This window comes from Peromyscus maniculatus, chromosome 12 (genome assembly GCF_049852395.1).
Source record: "Peromyscus maniculatus bairdii isolate BWxNUB_F1_BW_parent chromosome 12, HU_Pman_BW_mat_3.1, whole genome shotgun sequence".
Classification (NCBI taxonomy): Eukaryota; Metazoa; Chordata; class Mammalia; order Rodentia; family Cricetidae; genus Peromyscus; species Peromyscus maniculatus.
In genome coordinates, this window is record NC_134863.1 from 24,167,025 (window position 1) to 24,192,902 (window position 25,878).

Sequence of the window (25,878 nt, forward strand, 5' to 3'; positions counted from 1 at the left end):
GATGGGCCGGATACAGCAAATGAAGGTAGAGAAGAAAGCAAGGACAACTCCATTAAAACTAAGGACTGGCCGGGCGGTGGTGGCGCACGCCTTTAATCCCAGCACTGGGGAGGCAGAGCCAGGCGGATCTCTGTGAGTTCGAGGCCAGCCTGGGCTATCAAGTGAGTTCCAGGAAAGGCGCAAAGCTACACAGAGAAACCCTGTCTCAAAAAAACAAAACAAAACAAAACAAAACAAAACAAAAAAAAAAAAAAAACCTAAGGACTGTTAAAAATAACGCAGCTTCTAAGGAGTCTCTAATTTGGGGATATAGCTCAGTTGGCAGGCTGTTGCAGAATATTTGATCATACTGTAACCCTGAGATTGCGTTATTTACTGGGAAAACCTGTTTCTAGTTGTCGTGTGGCTCAGCCCTAGCGCACACCTTTAATCCAGAAGCTTTCTGCTTGACTATTGTAAACAGGACTAAATAAAGTCAGCCACAAGTCAAGAGGCAGAGCCAGCAACCAGTTGACAGGAAGTGAACATACGATTATTAAGAAAAAAACCATAGAGAGTAAGGGGGAGTCAGGAGCATGGATAGAGAGACGCAGAGGGAGTAGAAGGGAGGGACATTCAGTGGGAGGGTCTAGTTTGAGACAGTGTAGGAGAAAGAGGCTTCTGGGATCTCAGTGGCGTAGAAGAAGCAGGAGGATTGTGAGCTGAGCTATATAGTAAGATCCTGTCTCAAAAGAATTAAAAATTAAAATAAAAAAATAAGTATTGACAAAGTCTTTCAAATTAAATACAATAACATTTAATAAAGATGATACAAAATGGCTAGATCCATTTACCTCAGAATGCAATATCCAGGGCTGGAGAGATGGCTCAGAGATTAAGAGCACATACTGTTCGTCCAGAGGATCTGAGTGAAGGAACTCTAGCTAGCCCCGGCCGGGCAAACACGTCTCTGGCAAGCCTTGCCCTTCTCCCCCATTCCCTCTGCCTTACTGAGAACCATTAGATTACATTCCTAAAGCTAGCACCAAGGTCTATTTCCTTATTTGGCCACTTCCTCCGCCTGAGGCTGACTACCAAGGCCCAGTAATCAAAGCAAGCATTGACATCTAGCAATCAAAAGCCCCCTTTAGCTCACCTAATTAACATACCCAGTTAAAATGAACAACGCCCTAATCCAGGGGTTTCCCCTTCTACCTTTGTAAACTGCCATTTGCCTGTGGGCCACATCTGTCTCCTCTCTATCCAGAGGCAGTCCTGTGTCCCCTCTCCCTTGTTCCCTTCCCCTTCTCCCTCGTCCTCTAGCTCCGGTCTTTTGTCTCTCATTCCCTGCTCTTTGGCCCTTTGGGACAAATAAGTCTCCTTTGCGCTGAGAACTTGGTGTCTTGAGTTGAGCAGACACCAGTCTCTTCACTGAGTTTGGTTCCCAGCACCCACATCAGATGACTCACAACTGCCTGTAACTCCAGCTCCAAGATATCCAACACCCTCTTCTGGCCTCTGCAGGCACTACATTTGCACACACGCACGCACACACGCTGTGGAATAATCCTTTAATACACTGTGTAGATGTTTTGCTCTCATTGGTTTAATAAAGAGCCAACTGGCCAATAGCTAGGCAGAAAGAGGTGAGGCCGGACAGCCAGACTGAAAGTGTGTAGGGAAGAAGGAGGGTGGAGTCAACAGCCAGAAGCAGAGGAAGCAGGAGATGAACATGTGCTGAAAAAAGGTACCACCAAGTGATAGAGCGTAGATAAGAAATGTGGGTTAATTGAAGTTGAAACAGCTAGTCAGTAATAAGCCTAAGCTATCAGCTGAGCATTTATAATTAATAATAAGCCTCTGTTTTGTTATTTGGGGAGCCAACAGTCCCAACGAAAAAAACTCCGCCTACATATATACACATAATTAAAAAAAAAAAAGAAATACAAATCCATCTACCATGTTAATATAATTTTAAAATAACCATTTGATTATCTCACTTGATACAGCAAAAGCATTTAATAGAGTTCAACATTCATAATTAAAACTCAACAAACCAGGCACAGATGGGAACTTCATTATCCTAATAAAGAACATCTTTTAAAAATGTGATACTTAACAAAAAGCATCTAAAAAAAAATCCATCCTAGTTAAGGAATAATTGGGACAGTGAGATGACTCAGTAAACGAAGGTGCCTGCCCCCAAGCCTGACCTAGGTTTGATCTCCAGGACCCACATGGTCGAAAGAGAACCAAATCCGGCAAGTCGTCCTCTCATTTCCACACATACACATTAAAACACATGAAATGAGAGGGAGAGAGGGAGGAAAAGAAACACCCCCAAATTGGAATGTTTTCCCTCTGGGATTGAGAGCAAGGTCAAGCCATTCAGCTGCACTACTAATTAAGGCATGGTACTGGAGTCCCTGGTGCAATACAGACAAGTAAAAAACATACAGGTTCGAAACAACTACACTAAGTGAATTTTTTTTCAGTTATTCTAAAAATATGGTATGAGCCCATTCATATAAAAGGCTAAAAAACTGCAACCTTATCAACAGTGGCAGAAACCAAATTAGTGCCCCTCCCCCCAGGTAGCAGGTGAGGGGAAGAATTACATAAGAGCATAAGAAAACCTTTACAAGTGATTGATATATTTATTATTCGGGTTACGGTGATATTTTCACAGGTATCTGTTCTGTGCACCTCTATACACTGTATACTTTAAATGAGTGTCTTTTATTGGCTATCAATTATATCTCAACAAAATCGAGGGGAAAGGAAATCTAGAAGGCACACTAAACAGAACACAGCAAAGGGGTTGTGAGGATTGTGAACTGTTAAGCTACACAGTGAGACCTTGTCTCAAAAAACAAAAAACAAAAAACTTCAGTTGGCTCGGTGGGGGCATGGGAACTGAGTTCCATCTCCAGCACCCACCTGAAAAGCCAGGTGTGGTGGCACGCAAAGGCAGGTAGTTTCCTGGGGCTTGTGCCAGCCAGTCTAACATAACCGATGAGACCATGAGACCCGTCTCAAGCCGGAAGAGGGAGGGGTGGGAACGATACAGATATGGTGCGCTCAAGTATGAAATCCTCAAATGAACAACCATAAAACCAAGTTGGACAGCTCCCGAGGAAGGACACCAGAGGTCGATCTCTGGCCTCGGTACCCGGCAGGCAGCACCTGTGCACACACAAAGACAACGGACTGCAGAAATCCTCTAGGTGCTCAGAAAATACTTCTTGTTCTGCAAGCTGAGCAAAAGTAAGAGATCCATCCATGTCATTACTGTTTATCTTCTGAGCCTATTACAATGTCTGGCTCTCAAACCCTACCCACACATGTGTGCACATACTCACACCCCACACACTAAACACACACATACATATATCATCTTAAATACTAATCAGATATGAATTGTAAAAAATTGCTGTTTATCTGAAACGTGATATATCATGTCCTTGCTTATCTGAAATCCACATTTAATTGGCCCTCTATTTTCTCTGGCCATACTAGATGTTGTCTTATTTATACTGTATGAAATCAAGCCTCTATAGAGGGTGGCTGCTTGAATTCGATTTATTTGGACTTGGAGGAGGATTCTAAACTGCTCCACTCCAGGCAAAGATACATGCTACAGCCAACCAGTGCCTCACTCACACAGGTCCTCAGAAAGGTCCCTTTGCTTTGCAAGCTGTGCGAAGACAAGGGCTGCATTCATATTGTTTACCGCTTATCCCCTGAGCCTATTACAGCACCTGGTGCACAGTGAACATATGATTAACTGAATAGCTAACGCTCATGGACCTAGAAAATGCACAGTCGACCTTTCAACTCCAGCCTTTGTACCTGGCTGAAAAACACCTCAGTCAGGGGTGTGTGTGTGTGTGTGTGTGTGTGTGTGTGTGTGTGTGTGTGTACAGTTGTGACAGGAAAGGCACTGAGGCAGGAGCAATCAGGCAGCTGCTCACATCTACAGTCAGGAAGCAGAAATAGACGAAAGGCTAAGCTCAGCTCATAGCGCGGTGCCGCCCATATTCAGTGTGAGCCTCCTACCTCAATTAACTCAGTTTAGAAACCTCCTCATAGACATGCCCGAAGGTTTATCTCCTAGGCAGTTCTAGACCCTGTCAAGCTGACAAGTAGTACTAAATGTCACATAGCCAGAACTGACTAAGACGTTATTAATATCTAATATTATATCATAACTTTTATTGTTTTCTTTCAATATGAACCCTCAAAATAATGTAAAATTAAAAGTGTAAAGTCCTGACTATAATCCTGGAAATACAATTTATTTTATTTTCTCTGCGTTTTTGTTGGTTTTTTTTTTTTTTTTTTTTGAGACAGGGTTTCTCTGTGTAACAGCCCTAGCTTTCCTCACTCCGTAGACCAGGCTGGCCTGGAATTCACAGAGATCCACCTGCCTTTGCCTCCCAAGTGCTGGGATTAAAGGTGTGTGTGCACCACCACCCAGCACAATTTATTAGTATGATATGAGAGAGGTACAATTGAGATTCAGAGAGTTTAAATATTTACCTTAAGTAACAGAGCTTATGGGAATCAAATTCAGGTCTGTAACTCCAAAGTCAGTTTAAAGACTTTTATAGTCAGTTTGACTCTACCATCTACTTGATTTGGATTGATTACTTCTAAATCTAGAGTTTACGGTAATGTTTGCACCGGTAGAACACTTCTCTCATCACAACTTCATATTTAAACTTTAAATGATACACATGTATAAAGTCAAATTCTTCACAAAAAGAGCAGCAAGTATTAATGACTATGTGTAGCATGTGGAAATACTGGTGCTCTCATATGCTGTTGTTTGGACTATTTATAATACAAGTGCTATGAAAAACAATCTGCCAGTTCCTTAGAAGTGCGCTAGGTGGTGGTGGTGCACACCTTTAATCCCAGCATTCAGGAGGTAAAGGCAGGCAGATCTCTGAAGTTGAGGCCAGCCTGGTCTACAGAGTGAGTTCCAGGACAGCCAGGGCTACACAGAGAAACCCTGTCTCAAAAGAAAAGAAAAGAAAAAGTTGAAGTGCTATTGTATGATCTAGCAATCTCTATCTTGCTGTGAAATAATCCTTTCGTACACTGTGAATATGAATTATTCTCACTGGCTTAATAAAGAACCAACCGACCAACAGCTAGGCAAGAAGAGGTTAGGCGGGAGAGCCAGGCTGAAAGGACACTAGGAAGAAGAAAGGCGGGGTCACGAGCCAGCAGAGGAAGCAGGAGATGAACATGCTGTGCTGCAAAAGGGTACTACCACATGGTAGAGCACAGATAAGAAATATGGGCTAATTTTAGTTGAAAGCGCTAGTTAGTAACAAGCCTAAGCTGCCGGCTGATCATTTATAATTAATAATAAGTCTCCGTATCATTTACTGGGGAGCCAGAGATCCCAACGAAAAACTTTGCCTACAATATCTAGTATATGTCTAAGAAATGAGAATGTATGTCCACGCACAACTCATAAATGAATGTTCATAGCATACTATTTATAATAACCAAAAAGTGAAAATAGTGCAACTGTCTATCAACTAACAAATGGATAAAGAAAATGAGGTACATCCATGGGATGGAAAACTATTCAAGCATTAAAAGGAGTGAGGGCTGGGCTCATTGTTAAAAAATAAACAAACATAGAAAACCTTGATCAGTGAAAGAAGCTAGACACAAAAGATCACATATCATATGATCCCATTTTTATGAATGAGCAAATCTGTAGCGGCAGAAAGCAGATTTATGATTAAAAATGCTATTTTTGTTGTGCTTGTGTGTGACCTATCTACTGACATAATATTACCGCAATGCTCCATCCTCATATCTTTTGAAATCTGGAGAGTCTCTGAATCTCTGAAACCTTAGTCCTTGGGGAAACTTGAAATTCCAAACAAAACAAGAAGGAGTCCTTGATGAGATACCAGCGAACATTCTAAAGAACTAAAAGATCTGGAATCAGGCTTCAGTTGTGAGAGAAGACTGGGACATAAGGCAGTTCTTACTATATTGGTGCAGGAAAGATTTTCTACATTGGGATATTTGTTGTCTGTCCTATACCTAAAATTTAAAAAAAAAATCCAAAGTCTAAATATACCCATTTTATTATATCAAATACGTGCTACCAAATTTTTCTAAATGCATTCCCTTTCTTATATAAGATAAGAAACAAGCTGGCTTAGTGGGCAAGGGTGCTTGCTGCCAAGCCTGACCATTTGAATCGTATCCCTACATGTAAAAGAGAAAATGGACACCCACAAGCTGTCCTTCGATTCCACACGTGTGCCCTGTCACATGTGCTCACACACACAGACACGCAAATACGATAAGTAAATAAATGTAAACAATTTCCAGGCTGGGTATGGTAGTGGACATTTGGACTAAGAAGGCAGAGGCAGGTAGCTCTTTGTGAGTAAGAGACCAGCCTGATTCATTCCGTAGGGAGCTCCAGGCCAGTCAGGGCTGCCTATGAGACACTGCCGTAAAGAGGAACATGGGAACAGTCTACAGCTCTCTGTAGTTGACTCCTACGAATGAGCAGAGCGTGCACAAGTTATAACTAATGACAGAGGGCTAATGCAGAAAGAGATGCCTTATGCTTAGAGGATCTTAGAACTGTAAAGTTTTTTTCTTTTCTTTTCTTTCTTGAGACAGTGTTTCTCTGTGTAGCCCTGGCTGTTCGAGAACTCATTCTGTAGACCAGGCTGGCCTCAAACTCAGAGCTGTGCCTGCATTTGCCTCCCAAGTGCTGGGATTCAAGGCATACCACCCACAAGTAACTCAGAATTGTAAAGAATCTTAAGATAACTTAGGAAAGCATAGGCACTTTCTTGTTTTGAAGATGACTAAGGCCTATAGAATTTCATAAGGTAATATAACCAATGACAGAAAGAAATGGTAAATGTACTACTCAGTAAATCAGGAACCTTGGTAACTTTTTTGTTTGTTTAGTTGGTTTTTGGTTTGTTGTTTTGAGACAGTCTCACTATGTAGCCCTGGTCAGCCTGGAATTCACAGAGAGCCACCTGCCTCTGCCCCCTGAGTGCTAAGATCAAAGGCATTTTCCAACATGTCTGGCCCCATCCACATTCTTTGCAATCTAGCTTCGATAGTTGCTAGCAGTTCAAAGGAGGTGGGGGTTGGAAAGTAGAATAGCAAATAGAATAGAACCTTGTGCCAAGAGCATCAGACTATTCTTCTTGACATACCAGATTCTCCTGTTGGACCTCGCTGAGCCCAAACCTTTCATTATTAGTTTCCTGTATGCCTTGACAGCTGTACACTATGTTAACTGACACCATGGGAAAGAAAACCAACTTGCCTTTTGTTGTTGTTTTGAGACAGGGTCTCTTTACCTACTCCCGACTATCCTGGAACTCACTATATAGATCCATCAGGCTTCCAACTCACAGAAATTGGTCAGTCTCTGCCTCCAGATTGCTGGGATGAAAGGTGTTGGATATCACACCTGGCCCAACTTGACTTTTGAGAAAAAGAAATTGCATTTCTCAAACTCTTAAAAGAAAATTTTGTTTCCTCGAGATAAGATTACTGTGGCTCATCAAACACACACACACACGTCATGGTTCTTTGCTTTTGGCTGGAAACATAACTTGGGATGGCTTTTGGGTTTAACCATACTACAAATGTAGTTTTATTTTTAAGATTGATCAATAACTGTCACAATCTTCACTAGAAAGGGCAGATGTGATATAACTAGGTTTCAGCTGGTAAAGTAAAAAGTTAGAAAATATGATACTTATAAATGCCATTGTGCACAATAAGAGATATTTTAAGTTATGGGAGCCCCAAGCAAAAAATAGTAAAATGTGTCACGGCTGTTGCATTTGCAAACCACATGGCATTGTGACATTACTAAATTAAAACTAGGCTACTGTGGATTTTAGATACTTTGGGTCACCACAAAGCTCTGGCTCAGGTCTCTACTAAAGAAATTTTAGGAAGTGAAGAAAATGGTGGCAGAGATTTCTACAAGGACAGAACACTTGACGCTATTTTTTTCCTTAGATGAAAATGAGATTGTTCTGAGCTGTTGGGGGTGGGAGGGATGGAATACCATGCATGCTTCCACGCAAATGCGCAGTGGGAGAAATGAAGTAAAAAGGTGAGAACATAACAGTTTGTAAATGGGAAACGAGTTATTAATCAGGAATGCAAACATTAAGTTTTCATTCATAAAGACGATTAGGGAAAAAATACATATGTTCCTTTTGAAACTCACTTGAATAATAGGAAAATGCAACTAAATAAACAGAAGTACTTACCCTCCCACGGGAAGATGAGGTCTTACTAAGGTGGCTAGTACCGTGCCAAATGTTTATAGAGTGCCGATTGAGAGGCGGTGCAGATACATTAGCATTTACTTTTATTGTTAAGATGACGCAAGAACTGTCACTGCAGCTTTTGATAATCGGACGTGGCTACTCAGGGGGGAGTCTGTCCAGCCTCCCGAGGCTGCATTGCAGAGGGGCGTGCCGAGCCTTTCCGCAGCAGGAGCCCCCCCACCCCACCCACCCCCACCGAGAACACAGCAGGGCCAGGCTAAGTGTTTTAGGCTCGGTTGCGGAGGCGCTGGGGGTCCAGCCGCGGCCACTGGTGCGGAACGTCCCGGCGCTAGGACAGCGGCTCCCCCGCGGCGGCGGCGGGCGATCGAGGCTGCGGCTCCGGAGCGGAGGAGCCCCAGGCCGGCAAGGGCCGCTAGGGGCCAGTTCCGCGTGGGCCGCTCTGGCCTTCGGCTCGTCTCGGTAGCCCCCCCCCCTCTCCCCTCCCGCCGCCGTGGGTGGGAGGGCGAGGACGCAGGCGGCGCGCGTGCGCGCTCCGCGCTGCAGCTAGTCTGCGTGCGTGAGTGGGAGGCGGAGGAGGGCCTGCGACTCCGGCCTTCCCGGCTGCCTGCTTCCGACGCCGCCGCCGCATCTCCAGCCATGAACCGGTTCGGCGCCCGGCTGGTGGGAGCCACGGCGACCCCGCCGCCGCCGCCGAAAGCCCGCAGCAACGAGAACCTGGACAAAATCGATATGTCCCTGGGTGAGGGGGGCCGGGGCGGCCGCGTCGCGGTGGGGGGAGGGGGCGGGGAGGCGCGGGTGGGGGAAGGGGCGGTTGGCCGCGGTGGCCGGTCGGGGTTGGTCGCGCGTGGGCGGAACCGGTGGGGACCCCCCCGCACCCCCCCTCCCCCGAGGTGGGGCGGGAGACACCCCCCGCGTGCCCACCCCGCGCGGGGTAGGGAGGGGGCCGTGGCGAGGACCGGTCGGGCCGCGGGGCTCCCCCCCGGCAGGGTCGGCGGGTGCTGTCCTTTCCCCACGCGGGACGCGGTCTCTCGGGCCACGGTTTCCCTCGGGCGTGTGCGCACCCACCCCGAGCCTCGGCCTTTTCCTTAGGAGGGGTCTTCAGCCCCGGCTAGGGCTGCGACCGGCTAAAGCCGGCGGCGGCGGTGGCGAGGAGGGTTTGCCTGGCGTGACTGCCCAGACAGGCGCCGCCGGGAACCGGCGATTTCCAACCGGCGCTCCCCTGGGAACGCCGGGGCTTTGGGGACGCGGTCCCGGCACGGGCGCTCGCTCTGAGCATCGTTAAGCGAGGACCGTATTGCCGTGCTGGATCAGGTGTTGACTGAAGCACGTTCCCTAGCCGGGTTTCAAAGTTAGCTAGTTGGGGGCGGGGAGGGAGAGACGTACGCAGATTGCCGATCTGTCAGGGAGAAGGAGAGGGGTCCAGCACACATAAAAAGGATGCCGTGGTTGGTGCTGATTTTTTTTTTTAAAAGCATGATGATTGGTTTTTATTTTCGTAAAAAAATTCAGATCCAACACTACGAAGGCTGTTTGTTTGGCTTAACAGGTACAAAAGTAATTACATTTTTTTTTTTGAAGCACCAAGTTATAACATTGGATGAAGTCAGTGCTCCCTGTTTTTTTTCTCTTTCCGGGTCTTTTCTCTCCACCACCACCCCCCTTTGATATATATATAAAAAAAAAAAAACCTTACTACTGAATTCAGGTGTGACCTTTTTTCTGAGGATGGTATTTAGGGTAATACTGTGCCTGGAAACATTCTTTTGCTTGCTAGTTCTTTACATTCGTGTTATCTCTTCTGTTAATTTGGAAAGTTTTTGATACGCACTTGAGAACTCTTTCTTGGTTTCTAGGGTTGCCTCAAGTCAGAATGTTTGAATTAGAAAATTAATAGGAATATGTTTGGCCTCTAGTCTGACGCCACTGCTGATGAGGAATGAACTCCAGAAAAAAATGAGGATAGCTTTGGAGCGAAAGCCATGAATCCGTATAACAAAGGTTGGATGCTTACAGGCTGCTAGGCAGTGGACTAAACATTTAATACACATTTAATTTCCTAATAACCTCACAAGCGTTGTGCTCCTAGTGATAGGTAATCTAGAGCCATACTATTTCAGGGGACCCTGCTTCTGACACTTCTAACCGCGTGACTATGGACAAGTTTCTTGTTAGTGCTTGTCTAAAAAGGTGGTGGTGGGGGCTAGAGAGATCGCTCAGTGGTTAACAGTATGTTCTGTTCTTGCAGAGACCCAAAGTTTGGTTCCCAGCACAGACTTTTGGCAGCCTGGCTCTCAACTTCCTGCAACTCCAGTTCCAGGGATCCCATTCTCTCTTTTGGCATCCCTAGATCCCGTGCTCACATGCACAGACGCACAATCGTACACACATAATTAAAAATAAAAGTCTAAGAAAGGTGATAGTGATGACCTAGAGATAGCTGGTGCTCTGCTGCCATTGGTTCACCAGGCTTTTTCCCACTGAGCCATCTTGTGTTTTTAGTGTGTGGATGTGCATGCAGGTGCTTTGTGTGTGGATGCCAGAAGTTGGCATCTGGTGTCAGTCTGTCTACCTTTATGAGGCAGGCTCTCTTACTGAGCCCAAAGTGCATCCATCTGGCTCACCTGGCTGGCCAGCCTGTATCAGGGGTCCGATGTCTGCTTCTGCACTGCTGGGATTACAGACGTGTAATCTTCCCGACTGAGCCAACCCCTACCCCCTTTTGTGTGTGTTTTGTTTCATAATTAGGACATCAATTAAAGAGGGCTGATTCTTTAAGTAGAAAAAAGGTGCTGTGAAAAGCTGAGATACAGCTGTCTTTTCCTCAAGAGTACGTCAGTCTGCCAGGTGCTATTTTTTTAGTGAGAATCTTAGAGATTTGTGATGAAGAGATGATTAGTCTTACAGGTCTGCAGAAGTTTGAGGGTATGTAGCTGGGTTTGATGAGACACACCTTTAATCCCATCAGAGAAGCTGAGGCAGGCAGAGTTTGTGGCCAGCCTAGTCTATATAGCAAGTTCCAGGCCAGCCAGGGCTGCATAGTGAGACATTCCCTCCCCCTCCAAAAAAAAAAAAAAAAAACTAGTTTTCTTTCTTTTCTTTCTTTCTTTCTTTTTTTTTTTTTTTTTTTGGTGGCTCTACTGGATTTATATATGAGAACTTATGTAGAGTATCTACTAAGTTAACTAGTAACTGACATTGGCTCAGTTTCTTAATTTAAAAATTAATATTGTAACCCTTTTTTCATAGGATTGTTGTGAGAATAATTGAATAGACAATTATCTCAGAGACACATGTACAGTGCCCTGGAAGAAATGTTTCCTTTTGTTAAAAAAATGATTTGTGTGTATGAGTGTTTTGCCTACAGATGTCTGTGCACCACGTGAGTGCCTAGTGCCTGTGGGAACCAGAAGATCCTCTGGAACTTGAGTTGTAGCCTATTACAAGCTGCCATGTGATCTCTGAGAGTTAAACCAGGGTTTTCTGGAAGAGCAGCAGCAAGTGCTCTTAACTGCTGACCCATTCTCCAGCCCCAGAAGAAACTTTATAAAGTAGTTCATTGTAATGGATCTTTTTTCTTGTAGTACTTACCCTGTATACTCATTGGGTAAGAGAGGCCATTTTCTCCTTTCATATCAGAAGATTTTGTCTGAGGACTTAGATAATAAAATGTTTTTCTATTTTTAATTTTTAGTTGTGGCAAGAATTGTGTTATACACCAGTAATCTAGCATTCAGCACTCTGGAAGATGAGGCAGGAAGAGCATGAGTTTGAGGCTAACCTGGGCTTCAAGTGAGACCTTGTCTCAAATTAATTTCAGCTGTATTTACATTGTATATGCTCTGCGTAAAAATTATCCTGGTATGCTGAGCAATGGGGCCCATGCCTCTCATCCCAGCACTTGGAGCTAGAGTGAGATACGAGTTCCAAGCCAGTCTGGTCTATGACTTCAAGGACAGCCAGGGATATATAGTGGGACCTTATCTCAAAAACAACAACAAAATTACCCTAGTAGTCAAAACCAACACCACCTTTGCCCTAATCTCCTGACCAGATTCATTGTTTGGGTATATTCTCAAAGCTTTGAGGTTGTAGATGTCTACTGGAAAGTAAATAGTCACCTATTAAGGGAAAACAATGTTTCCTGTTTTCCTCTTAATGAGAATTTAATCAGTTCATATATATAGGTGATATTTATGAAACCTTTTGTTTTAAACCTAATGTTAGGGTTTAAATTAGTGTCTCCCAAAAGGCTCCTGTGTTGAAGGCTTAGTTCCCCAGCTGGTGGAGCTACTGAGAAGAGATTGAGTCATGAAGGCAATGATGCCCTAGCTGGATTAGACATTGATAAGTTCATAACTGGGTTATTTAGGAAGGGTATGGAGGGGAAAGTTGACTGCCTCCTGACATCCAGGAAAAGGAGAAGGCGGCCCTGCCCTTCAAAGGAACACTGTTAGTAACCTGATTCCCCCATGGTAATAAACTTGGGCCATCAGGCCTGGAGGTAGGTGCCTTTATTTCTGGAGCCCTCTCCCTGGCACCAGATAGTTTTTGAATGAGTATATTGTTGGTTTCTGGTAATCTTTGGCACTTAACAAATAAGAACTTGAAATACCTTTAGTTTTCTCATCTTTACATCGTTCACTGTAGTATTAACACAGTGTGGTGTTTATGAATTATTCTGAGGTGGTTTTGGAAATAATGAAGCTTACAAAATTAGAGAGGTCAGAATAGAAAGAAGTAATTATGAATGACTTTGCTAGAGAAGAACAGAACCATAATACCATACCTTTATGATGATACTTGTTAATTTTGCTTGCTGTTTGCATGCCTGTTTTCATAAATAATTTAAACTATTGAAAATGGGGTTTGTCTTAAACTTTGTTTCCTTTATGGTAGACTTACACATGAGTTAATTGCATAAAGTGTACTCAATATGTAGTCAAAGCTGTCCTTTGAACTCTGATCCTCCTGCCTCTGCCTCCTTTTGCTAAGATTACAGGCATGTGCCACCATGCCCAACAGCAAGAGTATACATTTTGTTGTTTGTAGCACTGGGATTTGAACCCAAGGCCTTATATGTTCTAGGCAAACACTCCTACTGAGCTGAATCTTCCTGCTGTCTGTCTCCTCGGCAGAACTTATTAGTTGGTAGATCCGCTTTTGTCTATTGATTGGAACTTTAGTAGAGAAACTTTTCTCAAGCATTTCATCAGGTCAAATGGCTGGTTGAAGCTTAGAATGAAGGAAGAGGATTGGGGTCTAGGTAGCCTAAGCTATATAATAAGTTCAAACCCAGCCTTGGCTCCATACTCAGGCTGTCTGAAAAAGCTAAGATAGTAATAATGGAGACTAAGCCTGGGGATATAGGAGAAATCTATATACTATAAAATGAGACTGAGCAATTTATTCATTGTGTTAAAATGAAAATAATTATGGCATTACCTCTTTTGTAGATGATATTATCAAACTGAATAGAAAGGAAGGAAAGAAGCAAAATTTTCCAAGACTAAATAGAAGACTTCAGCAAAGTGGTTCCCGGCAGTTCAGGATGAGAGTGCGCTGGGGGATCCAGCAGAATTCCGGTAAGTTGTGAAATGCTGGGATTTACGGATTCATAATGTAATATGTTCGGCATAGACTTAAAACCTGGAAGGAATACACCAGTACCACGTTGTGATTTTTATTTACTCTCGGGTTTTTTTTTAAGTTCTTTAAACTTGATAAAAAAAAAATTATTTCCTAAAATAGCTGATAATTGATTGATCCTTAAAACACTAAGTTGTTTAAAAGTAATCTCAGTTTATAGATAGTTGAAATTAGATTGAGAGTTTAGAATTGCCAGTGATTATATATGGTTATGATTATATATATATCCTGCTTCTCTTCCCCAGTGACAGTCTGATGGATAACTAACTGACTCCAGCTTGAACTTGTTCAGTGAAAGAGCATGCTGCACCACATGATAACATACTCTATTGTGAGACAGTTCTATTTACTAGAGAATTCTCAGTTTGAATTAAAGCATGTCTACCTAAGTATAACAGGAAGCAAACTCACTTTGTAAAGGAAAATCCTTTACTATGTAGAGACTGCTGTTCTACCAAAAATATTACCTGCAGATTTATGTATTTAGTTAGTTAGAGGCAGAGTCTCAATGCGTAGCCATGGCTAGTTCTGTAGACCAGGCTGGCCTCCAAATCACAGAAACCTCCTGCTCCTGCTTCCAAGTACTGAGATTAAAGGTGTGCATCACCTTGCCCAGCTTTCCTCCAGACTTTTTATCTTATCATCCAAGAACTTTGTTTGTGACTTTCCCAAAGGTGGCACTAATCGAACTGCTGTTGGTAACGTACATGTAGTTATTTTTGGTAATCTGACAGCTGCTTTACCTATAAGCATTTTGTTCTAAAATAGATTGGGAGCAATAATTCACAAATATTATAAATTAACTTTTTAGCAACTACACTAGTGTCATAGAATAAACCTTTCTTCAAATAAAAAGAAATTTTAAATCTTTTTTCACATAATAAAAAACTTTTCTGGAAGCTACATCTGCAGTGGTATCAATGATTGCAGACACAGTCGAGGGAGGGACAGAAGGCTTCTGCACAACACCTGCCTCTCAGCCTCCACCCCCTCAAAAAAAGGGGGAGGGACAGCCTAAACAACAGGAACCCATGGCAGGAACTCTTAGGAAGTGTGACAGGGATGCTGAGGGTGGCTCCCCACAGTTGATGGCTTCTGGTGGGGGAGCAGGAGGGGACCGACTCAGCTCCACTAAAGGGGCAGGCTCCAGTGAGTGTATGGGTAACACAGAGTGGACTTGTTTTTAAATACATTTATTAGTATTATTTTTAAATTTTGGGAGGGCATAATGGGGGAATGGACATGAAAGGAGTGGAAATGAGAGCGATCGGGATGTAGGATGTGAAATTCCCAAAGAACCAATAAAAATGTTTTTAAAAGATCAAATAAAACAGGGTAACAATGGATTACTGCTTGGGGGAGGGGGGACGGGGTAGAATAAGAGAATCTGTTTTGACATTTTCCACAATGAAAATAGATGGAATTTTAAAATAACTTTGCCAAATTAATCCACTGTTAATTTTGTATTCTGTATTTTGAAAAGCAAAAAGTAATCTTCAGTTTGTGTATAACATGTTTAACAGGTAATATAACAGCATGTATTCAAAAATACATATATTTTACTGAGACTGGAACCTACAAGAAACTTAATGTTCTTTAATTTTTAAAAGATTTGTTTTTATTTTTAATAATATATAGGGTGTGTGCATGTGAGTGCAGTTGCTGATGGAAGTCAGGCATTGGAGACCCTGGAGCTGGAGTTACGTGTGGGTGTGAGCCACCTGACTTGGGTTCTGGGAACTGAATTGAGTCCTCTGAAAGACCAGCAAGTGCTCTTACAGCTGAACCATATCTTCAGCCTCTAGTAATTTTTTAAATAGCTGAATCTAGTTTGTATATTTTGTGATAGGTATTTAGTTGTTAGAAATAAACATGTAATTCTATTGATTTTTTATTAAAGATTGCTTTACAAATGTTCTTCAATATGCCATATTTAATGTACCATAATATATGTTTATATATTTTGTTTTGAAGTAATCATTTAGAGTTCAGAGTAGCCAGAAGTAGAATTTATTAGTACTTCATATATCTGATAAGTGGTTTGAACTACCTGGTTCTGGAAGTGCAGAAAGATACAGTCTTTTACTTTCAGGAGTTAATTTCTAGTGACAACTTAGAGAAGACAGAGTTTAAAAATGTCATAGGTGGGCCTGGCAATTCATACCTGTAATCTCAGCATTTGGGAGGTAGGGATAGGAGGCTTGCTGCAAGGTATATGTAGTGAGACTGTTTTGAAAAACATCTCAGCCAACATTGGGACAAGATGATCAGAGATAAGGGGGAGGCTGGGTAGTTACAGTATGGCTCAGCAGTAAAGAGAACTGACTGCTCTTCCAGACGACCTAGGTTGGATTGCCAATACTCACATGGTGGCTCACAACTGTCTGTAACTACAGTCCTAGGGCAACCAACACCATCTTGAGGTAAATGATATCTAGGGGAAGCTTAGCAACTCCTAAGGTTGAGGTTGCTCTGGGTTAGGCTCTCTGCTGATGTGCTAGCTTAAAATAGAACAGCTGCTGCTGCTACTGGATTGTTAATATCCAATTGGCCTTGAAGAGTTTAGATTTCCACCTAAGGTATCAGTAATGGCATTAATTTGAGAGGAGAATAACAAAGTAGATGACCATTGGCAGATGCTCAGTATAATTTTGTTGGCTGAAAGACACAATTGAAGCCTTTAACTCCTTGTCTGAAATATTAACTTAGAAACTCATTCAACGCTTGTAAAAATGACTTTTAATGTCTTATGGTAGAAAACCAAGCCAAACAACAGAGGTGGCTAAAATGTTATCCGAATATCTGTAGAGAATCCTAAAGACTGAAGGGGTCTATGAGGTGAAACCTGCATTTGTATCAAGGCATTGTCGGTCTCTCATGACATAGACTCTTCGTGGTTGATTGAATACAGAAGTGGTATCTTAGTAGTTCATGCTTTAAAACAAATTCCTGTGGACTAGATAGTTTATGAACCCCAGTAAGTTCATTTCTTGGTTCTGGAGTCTGTAAGTCCTAGACGAGGGTTCCACCAGGGTCAAGTCCGATGAGAGCCTTCTGGAGTGAAGCCCATGGACTTCTTGTGATAATCTCATGTGGTGGAAAGCGGGTAGAGAACACTCCAGAGTCCATTAAAATAAGAGTGTGAGAGCTCCTTCATAGCTTCAGTTATTTCTCAGAGGCTCCTAAAATTGTTGAAGCAAAGGATATATGTGTGAAAGAAATTCATGGAAAAAAAGACCAGTGTGAGGTTTCAAAAGAAAGATGAATTTTAGTTCTCACAGATAATAGAAGTGAAAGATAGTGGTGTAGGTGACTCTCTCTTTTTCTGTCCCACCTGCCAGCTCCCAAATAATCACATGAAAACTTGTTATTAATATGAAAGCTTTGCTGGTAGCTTAGGCTTGTTTTTAACTAGTTCTTATAACTTAAATCAACCCATTTTTATTAATTTACTTTCTGCCTCATGGCTTTATTACCTCATCTCCATAATACCCATACTGCTCAGGCTGCATCTACTGGCATCTATGCCCTTCTTCCCAGCATCCTCTGTGCCTGGAAATTGTAACACAGTGAAAAGAATAATGTGTATGGGAGCAGTGTTCTATACACAAACGTTCAGGAGTGGAAGGCCGCGGGCCTGCCTACCTCTGCTTGTCACTGCTGCTGTCTACCTCTGTGGTCCGCCACGAAGGAGTGTTCTTATTAGAGGCAGGTAGTGAAGGATGATCTGTGGGAGCTGAGAGATAATAAATTAATAGTGATCCACACACCCCATAGCATCACAGGCTTTCCTGTCTTGTACTCTGGTCTTGAAATTATTGGTAAGAGTATAACAAAAAAAGGTTCAAGAGTTAAATAAGCTTGGGAATGACATGTGCTATTACCTTCCTCTTAGAGATCCATAGTACATATTAGCCCCAAGGCATCCTACAATAAAGAAAATTATGTTAAAGATTTTATTTATTTATTTTATGTATACATATATGCCTTTATTCCAGAAGAGGGCATCAGATCCCACTATAGATGGTTGTGAGCCACCATGGGTTGCTGGGAATTGAATTCAGGACCTCTGGAAGAGCAGCCAGTGCTCTTCACTGCTGAGCCATCTCTCCCGCCCCCAAGATCTCTTTCTCTCCTCTTCTCTCTTACTTTTTCAAGACATGGTCTCTCTGCGTTACCCTTGCTATCTGTAGACCTTCATCTGCCTGCCTCTGCCTCCTGATTGCTGGGATTTAAGGCGTGCACCACCACCACCCAGCTAAGAAAATTATTTTAATCTTAGTTTTTACAATGAGACTTTTGTTATAAACCCTGTTATGTGTTTCAGGTCTCATCCTAAAGACTTTTCCCCTAAAATCAAAATTAAATTGAGACTTCTCATTATCCTGGGCATTCTCCCCAAATCAGAATTAAGATGAGACCACACACCATTGCAGTCGGTACTTAGCTAATTGGAATTTTTTGGCTTGTTACATTGGGAATTTTTAAAAATTTAAAAGTTGAGGTGGTATTGCTGGAGGTGAGAAGAAGAAATCATTTGAAGATGACATAATTGTCACCTAGAAATCCCAAGGTTAAAAATACAGAATTTGAAGCTAGAGGTAGAGCTCAGTGATAGAGCTGGTACATAGTATTTATAAGATTCTAGGTTCAGTCTCTAATACCAAGGAGAAAAGTCTCCAGAACATAATGCAAAGAATTATTATAACTGAGTTTTATATAATAGCTTAGTAAAAAGGAAGACAGAACCCTGTGTGTTTTCTCTCATATGCAGAATTGTGTGTGTGTGTGTGTGTGTGTGTGTGTGTACATACATATACATACATACATACACATACATATGACATGAAAGCAAAGGAAGACTATTTGAGGGAAAGAGGAGGACTTGGGATGTAGCTTAGTGGTAGAACACTTGTCTAGCATATATAGGACTATAAATTGAATCTCCATCACCAGAAAAAAAAATAGTAATTAAGGGCTGTGGTATAGCTTCATAATAGGGCACTGGCCTAGCATGCATGGGACTCTGGGTTTAATCCTCAGCACAAAAAGTAATACTAATTAAAACCTTAATAATTTTCTATGATGCCATGAATTACAGTATGAAAATTATTAGTAGAAATGAATCTTTTATGTGATTGACAAAATATATAGAATAGTGATAGTAAGACAAAGAAATATGCATTAAAGAATTGCACTTGGCCAACATAGCGACATAGAAATACCTGTATAGTGTATATATACCTATCTGTATATGTATATATACACCATGGTCGTGGATGGTAAAGTTCAGTAAAGATGCTTAAAGTTAATTATAAGTAAATTTAATTAAATTCTCCTCTTATTTATTTGAGTTGTTTTTCTTGAGACAGAGTCTCTTATCATAGCTCTGGCTATGCTGGAACTCACAGAGATCTACCTGCCTCTACTTCCTGGTGCTGAGATCAAGCACATGTGCCATTGGCCAGTTTCCCTCTTAAAACTCTGAAAGACATAACTTAGTCGCAGAAAGCTGTTCCATGAATGTTGATAATTCATAATGAAAGAATATACATAGCTAGAAATCAGAGATACAGGTTTATTCTCATTGGTAATCAAGTTATCGAATAAGGCATAATTTCCCCCCTAAATACTAAGCAATACAGATGAAAAAATGGGCTGAGAGTGTGGCTAGTTGTTGGATACTCGCCTACCATGTACAAGACTTTGAGTTCAGCTCCAAACACCTAAAAAACAAAAATACTAAAGAAAAAAAGCTGAATTGCACAAGGGAATTTACTGAGATTGGGATATACTGGGGCTGGAGAGATTGAGTGGTTAAGAGCATTGGCTGCTCTTGCAGAAGACCAGGTTCAGTTCCCTCACCCACATGGTGGCTCACAACCATCTGTAACCCCAGGTCAAGGGGATTGGACATCCTTCTGACTTCCACAGGCACTATACACATGTGGTGTGTTTATGTGCAGACAACACTTGTATGCATAAAACAACAAACTGCTACACAAAACATTTTTCATACATAAAAATGTTTAAAAATTGTTAACATAGAAAAAGGGAATTCTGTATGTTTCTAGAAATACAAGTAAATGCATTCATTTGGGAATTTTTTTGTAATATAAGTAAAAGTCTTTAAGAATTTGTCTTATTTTTTGGCCTAGCATTTCACTTTCTAGAAATATGTTGAGGATGGATGTGTGTAGAAATGTTAGAAGTAACTGAAATGAAAGTTGAAGGTCATCCTATTATATAATAAATTGGAGTCAGCCTGAACTACTGGAGACCCTGTCTCCAAAAGACAAAACAGATAACTGAAGTGTGATTACTAAGTTGGTTAGATTGAGTGTAACATTTATCTATCTGTCTGTCTCTCTGTCTGTCTATCTATCTATCTATCTATCTGTCTATCATCTCTTTATTTTGTTTTTTGAGATAGGGTTTCTCTGTGTAGTTTTGGTGCCTGTCCCAGATCTCGCTCTGTAGACCAGGCTGGACTCGAACCCACAGAGATCCGCTTGGCTCCGCCTCCCAAGTGCTGGGATTAAAGGTGTGCGCCACTGCCACGCAGTGAATGTAGCATATTTAAAGTAATATAATAAAAATACAAAAACATGGAATAATATTCATTGTTGTAGAATATTATTTTAAGATGTGTTACTTTTGTTTATGTTGCATTTGTTTAACTCTGTGAAGCTGTGTTACTGTGCCTGTCTAAAATACCTGACTGGTCTAATAAAGAGCTGAACAGACAATAGTGAGGCAGGAAAAAAGATAAGTGGGGCTGGCAGGCAGAGAGGATAAATAGAAGGAGAAATCTGGGAGGTAAAAGAAGGAGCCAGAGAAGGAGGAGGACTCCAGAGGCCAGCCACCCAGCTATACAGCAAGCCATGGAGTAAGAATAAGATTTACAGAAGTTAGAGAACTGGAAAAGCCCAGAGACAAAAGGTAGATGAGATAAGTTAAGGAAAGCTGGCTAGCAACAAGCCAAGCTAAGGCCGGACATTTAAAAGTAATAATAAGCTTCCATTTGTGATTTATTTGGGAGCTGGGTGGTGGACCCCCAAGAGCCAAAGAACAAAGAATAAGAAAACAAACAACAATTCATAGTGTAGTATTAATGTAGCCTATAAAATATTACACAAGAGCCGGGCGGTGGTGGCGCACGCCTTTAATCCCAGCACTCGGGAGGCAGAGCCAGGCGGATCTCTGTGAGTTAGAGGCCAGCCTGGTCTCCAAAGCGAGTTCCAGGAAAGGCGCAAAGCTACACAGAGAAACCCTGTCTCAAAAAAAAACAAAAACAAAAACAAAAAATATTACACAAGAATATGAATTTAGTTGATGTGAAAAGTTGATTCAGCTCACCTTTTAAGTACTTAACTAATACAGAATGCTTATTTACCATGTGGTAATACTTTTAGAGTTAACTTAAATATAGTTGAAACTAAAAGTTTCAACTTTTTTTTTTTTTCAAAAACAAGCTTTTTCTAGCCGGGCGGTGGTGGCGCACGCCTTTAATCCCAGCACTCGGGAGGCAGAGCCAGGTGAATCTCTGTGAGTTCGAGGCCAGCCTGGGCTACCAAGTGAGCTCCAGGAAAGGCGCAAAGCTACGCAGAGAAACCCTGTCTCAAAAAACCGAAAAAAAAAAAAAAAAAAAAAAAAAACAAGCTTTTTCTATTTAGGCTATTTTGTTCTTTGATAATTTCATATATGTATGGAATGGGCATTTTTTTTAATCATTAGAAAAACGTTTATAAATTAGAGAGCTGTTTAACAGAAAAGCAGACTCAGTAATGTTACATTCCACAGAATTTAAAGTAAGTTCATCGGCGCTAGTGAACATTTCAGCAAAAGCAATTTGACTACAGTGAGGCTAAAAGTAAAGAAGCCAGACTGGAACTGGAAGTTGAGCTAGTGACTCAAGTATAGATCAACACTATAGAAATACAGTTCAAACCGTGTACTAAGGGATTTGATTTCAACACGCATATTCAGTATATTACCATGTCAGCATACAACACACAGTCATCAATGAAACACTACATACCATCCCAGTTGAGACTAGTCAAGGTCTTGACTAGCCACGTAGAATTAGTAGCCACTGCTGAACATGATGGCACACATCTATAATCCTAGACTCTGGAGGCAAGAGCAGGAAGATTGCTGTGAAGTCAAGGCCAACACCATCTTCATAGTGTTTTCAAGACCAGCTGGGACTATGTAGTGAGACCCTGTTTCAAAAACAAATTAGTAGCTATTGTGTTGCACAAGTGGGGTTAGATTGTCCTATTGAGAAATTAATATTAGGGGTTGGAGATGTATCGTAGTAGAGTGTTTACATAGCACATGTAAGGCTGTGAGTTTGATCCCCATCACCACATATACCCTGTTTCAGAAGTAAGCTATCTGATCAGTTTTGTAGTTGCATTCCTAATTTTTAATATCCTTTCCTCCTGTAGGTTTTGGTAAAACTAGTGTGAGCCGTAGAGGAAGAGTATTGCCTGGAAAGAGACGTCCTTATGGAGTTATCACTGGCCTTGCAGCTAGAAAGGCAACTGGAATTCGGAAAGGAATTAGTCCTATGAATCGTCCACCTCTAAGTGACAAGGTAGGATGATGGCCTACTCTTGAGCCAGATACCATTTTCCTTTATTTATATATGTGTGTGAGTGCCACACACTTATTATTAGTGAATTTTAAGATAAGGTTTTATTCTGTAGCCCTTGCTGGCCTACAGAACTTGCTGTGTAGACCAGGCTAGCCTTGAACTCACAGAGGTCTGCCTACCTCTGCCTCCCAAGTGCTGGGCTTAAAGGCGTGTGTCACCACTGCTCAGCCCTGCCCTGATTTTTAATTTATCTTTTTAAATCAGGATCTCATGTAGCCAAGGCTAGCCTTGGATTCCTACCTCCACCTTCCAAATGCTGGAATTACAGTCGTGTTCCTTCATGGCCATGCTCCTCTGATTTTTATATTTACTATAATTTCTTTGTTTTGGTTTGTTTATTTTTGGGACAGGGTCTTTCTGTTATGTAGCCCTAGCTGTACTGGACTCAGTATGTAGACCAGGCTAGCCTCAGACTCACAAAGATTGGCCTGCCTCTGCCTCCAAGTGCTAGGATTAAAGTTGGTGCTACCATTTGCAGAAGATTTTTATTTTTTAGATGAAATACTTTGGGATTTACGTGAACATTTTAATAATTAAGTGAAAATCTTTACCATTCATAAATATACCTCATTCTCAAATGCAGTTGTCCTTCTATATCTGTGGGAATTGGTCCCAGAATACTTCTTTGATACCAAGATCTTCACATGGCTCAAAGTCAGTGTAGTATTTACATATAAAATATGCCCATTCTCCTGTGGACTTGATTCTTTTTACTTGTAATTCCTGTTACAATATAAATACTGTATAAATAGTTGTTTTATTTATTTTATTTATTATGTATTTAAGAAACAGTGACAAGAAAAATCCATATATACATTTAGTAAACTTAGTTTCTGTCTCCTGTTTTTGAGGAGTGGGGGGAATTGAACTCACTTTTTATCCAAAAATGACTTAGCAGCTTGATCCCTCTCCTGCCTTTACTTACTGAGGGAGGCTTGGATTATAGGATTTCACCACCCTACTTGGCATAAGTAAACTTAAAAATTAACTTATAACAAATAATATATTGTGCCAGGTACTTTTAAGAGAAAAATTATGTTTCACAGAGGAGCCCTTCACATTTATCTATAAAATGGTTTTTAGTGTTATCACTTAAGATAATAAAGAAGCTTAGAATAGGGGCTAGAGAGATTGTTCCTGGGATATGAGAACATGCTGCTCTTGCATGTTCTTGAGTTTAGTTCCCAGCACCCATGTCAGGAAGCTTATGATCACATGTAACTCCAGCTCCAGGGGCTCCAAGAGCTCCTTCTGGCTTCTGTAGGCACCTGTATGCATATGCACACACCCACACCAGACACAATATGCATAAGGAAAATGCTTAGAATAGGCACGATCTTGTCTGATCGTATGGATTTTTTATGTTCTTGATAGGTTTTTTCCTTGTTTTTATAATTCCTTCTTTTCTAAATCTCTAAGAACCAAAGAGGGGGTGCTGGGGAGATGGCTCAGGATGGCGCTTGCTGTGTAAGCGTGTGGACCTCAGTTCAATCCATATAAACAACCTGTAATTTGAGAACTGGAGAGATAGAGCGGATCCCTGGGGCTTGCTGGCCACCTAGTCAGTCTATCTGGAATTCTATCTGAAATGAGTGGTTCCATATTCAGTGAGGTTCTTTCTCAAACAATAAAGTGGAAAGTTATTGAAAAAGATATCCTGAGGTCGACCTCTGTCCTCCACACACACATGTACACAAATGCATGTGCATCCACACACATACATACCACACACACAAGATGTGTGTAAAACAGAAATGGAGCCAACTATGATTGCATCATAATCCTAGCACTTAGAAGATGGAAATTGGAGGATTGTAAACCTGAGGCTAGCTTGGGTTATATCGTATAACTCTGTCTCAGGAAAACAAATAGGCTGGGTGTGGTGGTACATACCTTAAATCTCAGCACTCAGGAGGCATAGATAGGTGCATCTCTGTGAGTTACGTAGTGGGTACCAGAATAGCCAGGGAAATGTAGAGAGACCCTATCTAAAAAAAAGAAAGAGAAAGAAAACAATGAAATAAGTCCAAGTTAAATATTCAAGAAAATATTTAAATACTGTTTTTTTAAACTATTGTCAATGGATGTTTATTAAGTACTTCTCGTGCTTAAAGCAATAGGAAAATGCAGATAATGTATAAGAAATAGTCCATACAGTTAACGAGTTTGGAAACATCTTCATAGAAGTATGGAAGCTTGAATTAGGATTTTATGATGAATATAATTTGCATATGTGGAGAGAAAAAAAGACATTCACATTTGATTTTTATTAAATCCCACCCCCAATCAATTATACTCTACTTCTTTGTTAGTAAAATATGTTTTTCACATACTTGTTTTGGAAATTAGCCTTTATTTTTTACATACTGTGTTAGTCAGCTTTTTAGAATTATAGCAAAATCGTTGAAATAATTAAAGAGTAAGGTTTCTTTTGGCCTCACTTTTAGGGGTTTGTAGTTCTACTGCTGGGAGTTGAGGAGGAGCAGAGCACGTAGCTTTGGGCCTGTGGTGAAGTGGGTCATGGCTGGAGACTAGTGGTGCAGAATGTTCATCTCATGGCCAGAAATCAGTGAAAGATGAGGGGGTAGGGTTGTCAGCATTACCCCAGTGACCTAAGAACTTTCTCAGTGTGTCTCAGATTCTTTTAAGTGCTCGAGTAACATTTCTCCATCACCCGTTCACCTTCCCACCCAGTAACTTAGGTATTTCTGTATTTTAAGAATAATGATTGTCATCTTTTCAGTCATTTAGAAATTTTCAAATTATTTTAGTTTCTCCACCTTCCTATTGTATTCAGGTAATTTTAGGGTTCTGTCATTGCAAGTTAGAAAATGTTAGTCAGTCTTGGTAGTGCACACCTTTAATCCCAGCACTTGGGAGACAGAGACAGTTGGTTCTGTTGGTTTCTGTTTAGTTCAAAGCCAACCTGGTCCACGTAGTGAGTTCCAGGACAGCCAGGGCTATATAGAGACCTCGTCTTGAAAAAAACAAAAAGTAACAACAAATGTTTTTATTGTAGTAAGGTATATAACAGATGGCAATCTTCTTAACACACTTGTCTTCCCTTCTAAAAGAATATAGAGCGATATTTTCCGGCATTAAAAAGAAAGACAAGCCTTCTGAGACAAAATGAAGTACAAAGGAAACCAGTTGCAGTTCTTAAGAGAGCCAACCAGTTAAACAGAAAGTAAGTACTCAAGTAGAAGAGAAGAATGGATTATCTGGAGTATCTGTGCTAGTTACTTGTTGCTGTGCTGAAATAGCTGATGA

General features: G+C 41.3%; 2 protein-coding genes across 8 annotated transcripts in view; one reads left to right on the forward strand and one right to left on the reverse strand.

Annotated features, from left to right (window-relative positions):
• Nucleotides 1–8,779, reverse strand: part of Rubcn (rubicon autophagy regulator) — a 68,021-nt gene extending 59,242 nt beyond the window's left edge. For 4 of the 5 annotated variants that reach the window (XM_076548740.1, XM_076548742.1, XM_076548741.1 and 1 more), the window contains exon 1: nt 8,280–8,535. The gene's annotated coding sequence lies outside the window, so the exon portion shown is untranslated. Of the gene's footprint in view, nt 1–8,279 lie in introns of all 5 variants that reach the window. The other variant, XM_076548745.1, reaches the window with a different exon arrangement.
• Nucleotides 1–25,878, forward strand: part of Fyttd1 (forty-two-three domain containing 1) — a 47,085-nt gene that overhangs the window by 10,136 nt on the left and 11,071 nt on the right. Inside the window, exons 1-4 of one of the 3 annotated variants that reach the window (XM_006974526.4) lie at nt 8,811–9,039; nt 13,754–13,882; nt 22,400–22,548; nt 25,683–25,795. In XM_006974526.4, coding sequence (XP_006974588.1) covers nt 8,937–9,039; nt 13,754–13,882; nt 22,400–22,548; nt 25,683–25,795 — 494 coding nt within the window. In that variant the 5' untranslated portion in view covers nt 8,811–8,936. Of the gene's footprint in view, nt 1–8,810; nt 9,040–9,704; nt 9,847–13,753; nt 13,883–22,399; nt 22,549–25,682; nt 25,796–25,878 lie in introns of those variants that run through there. The other 2 variants (XM_076548748.1, XM_042259201.2) reach the window with 2 other exon arrangements.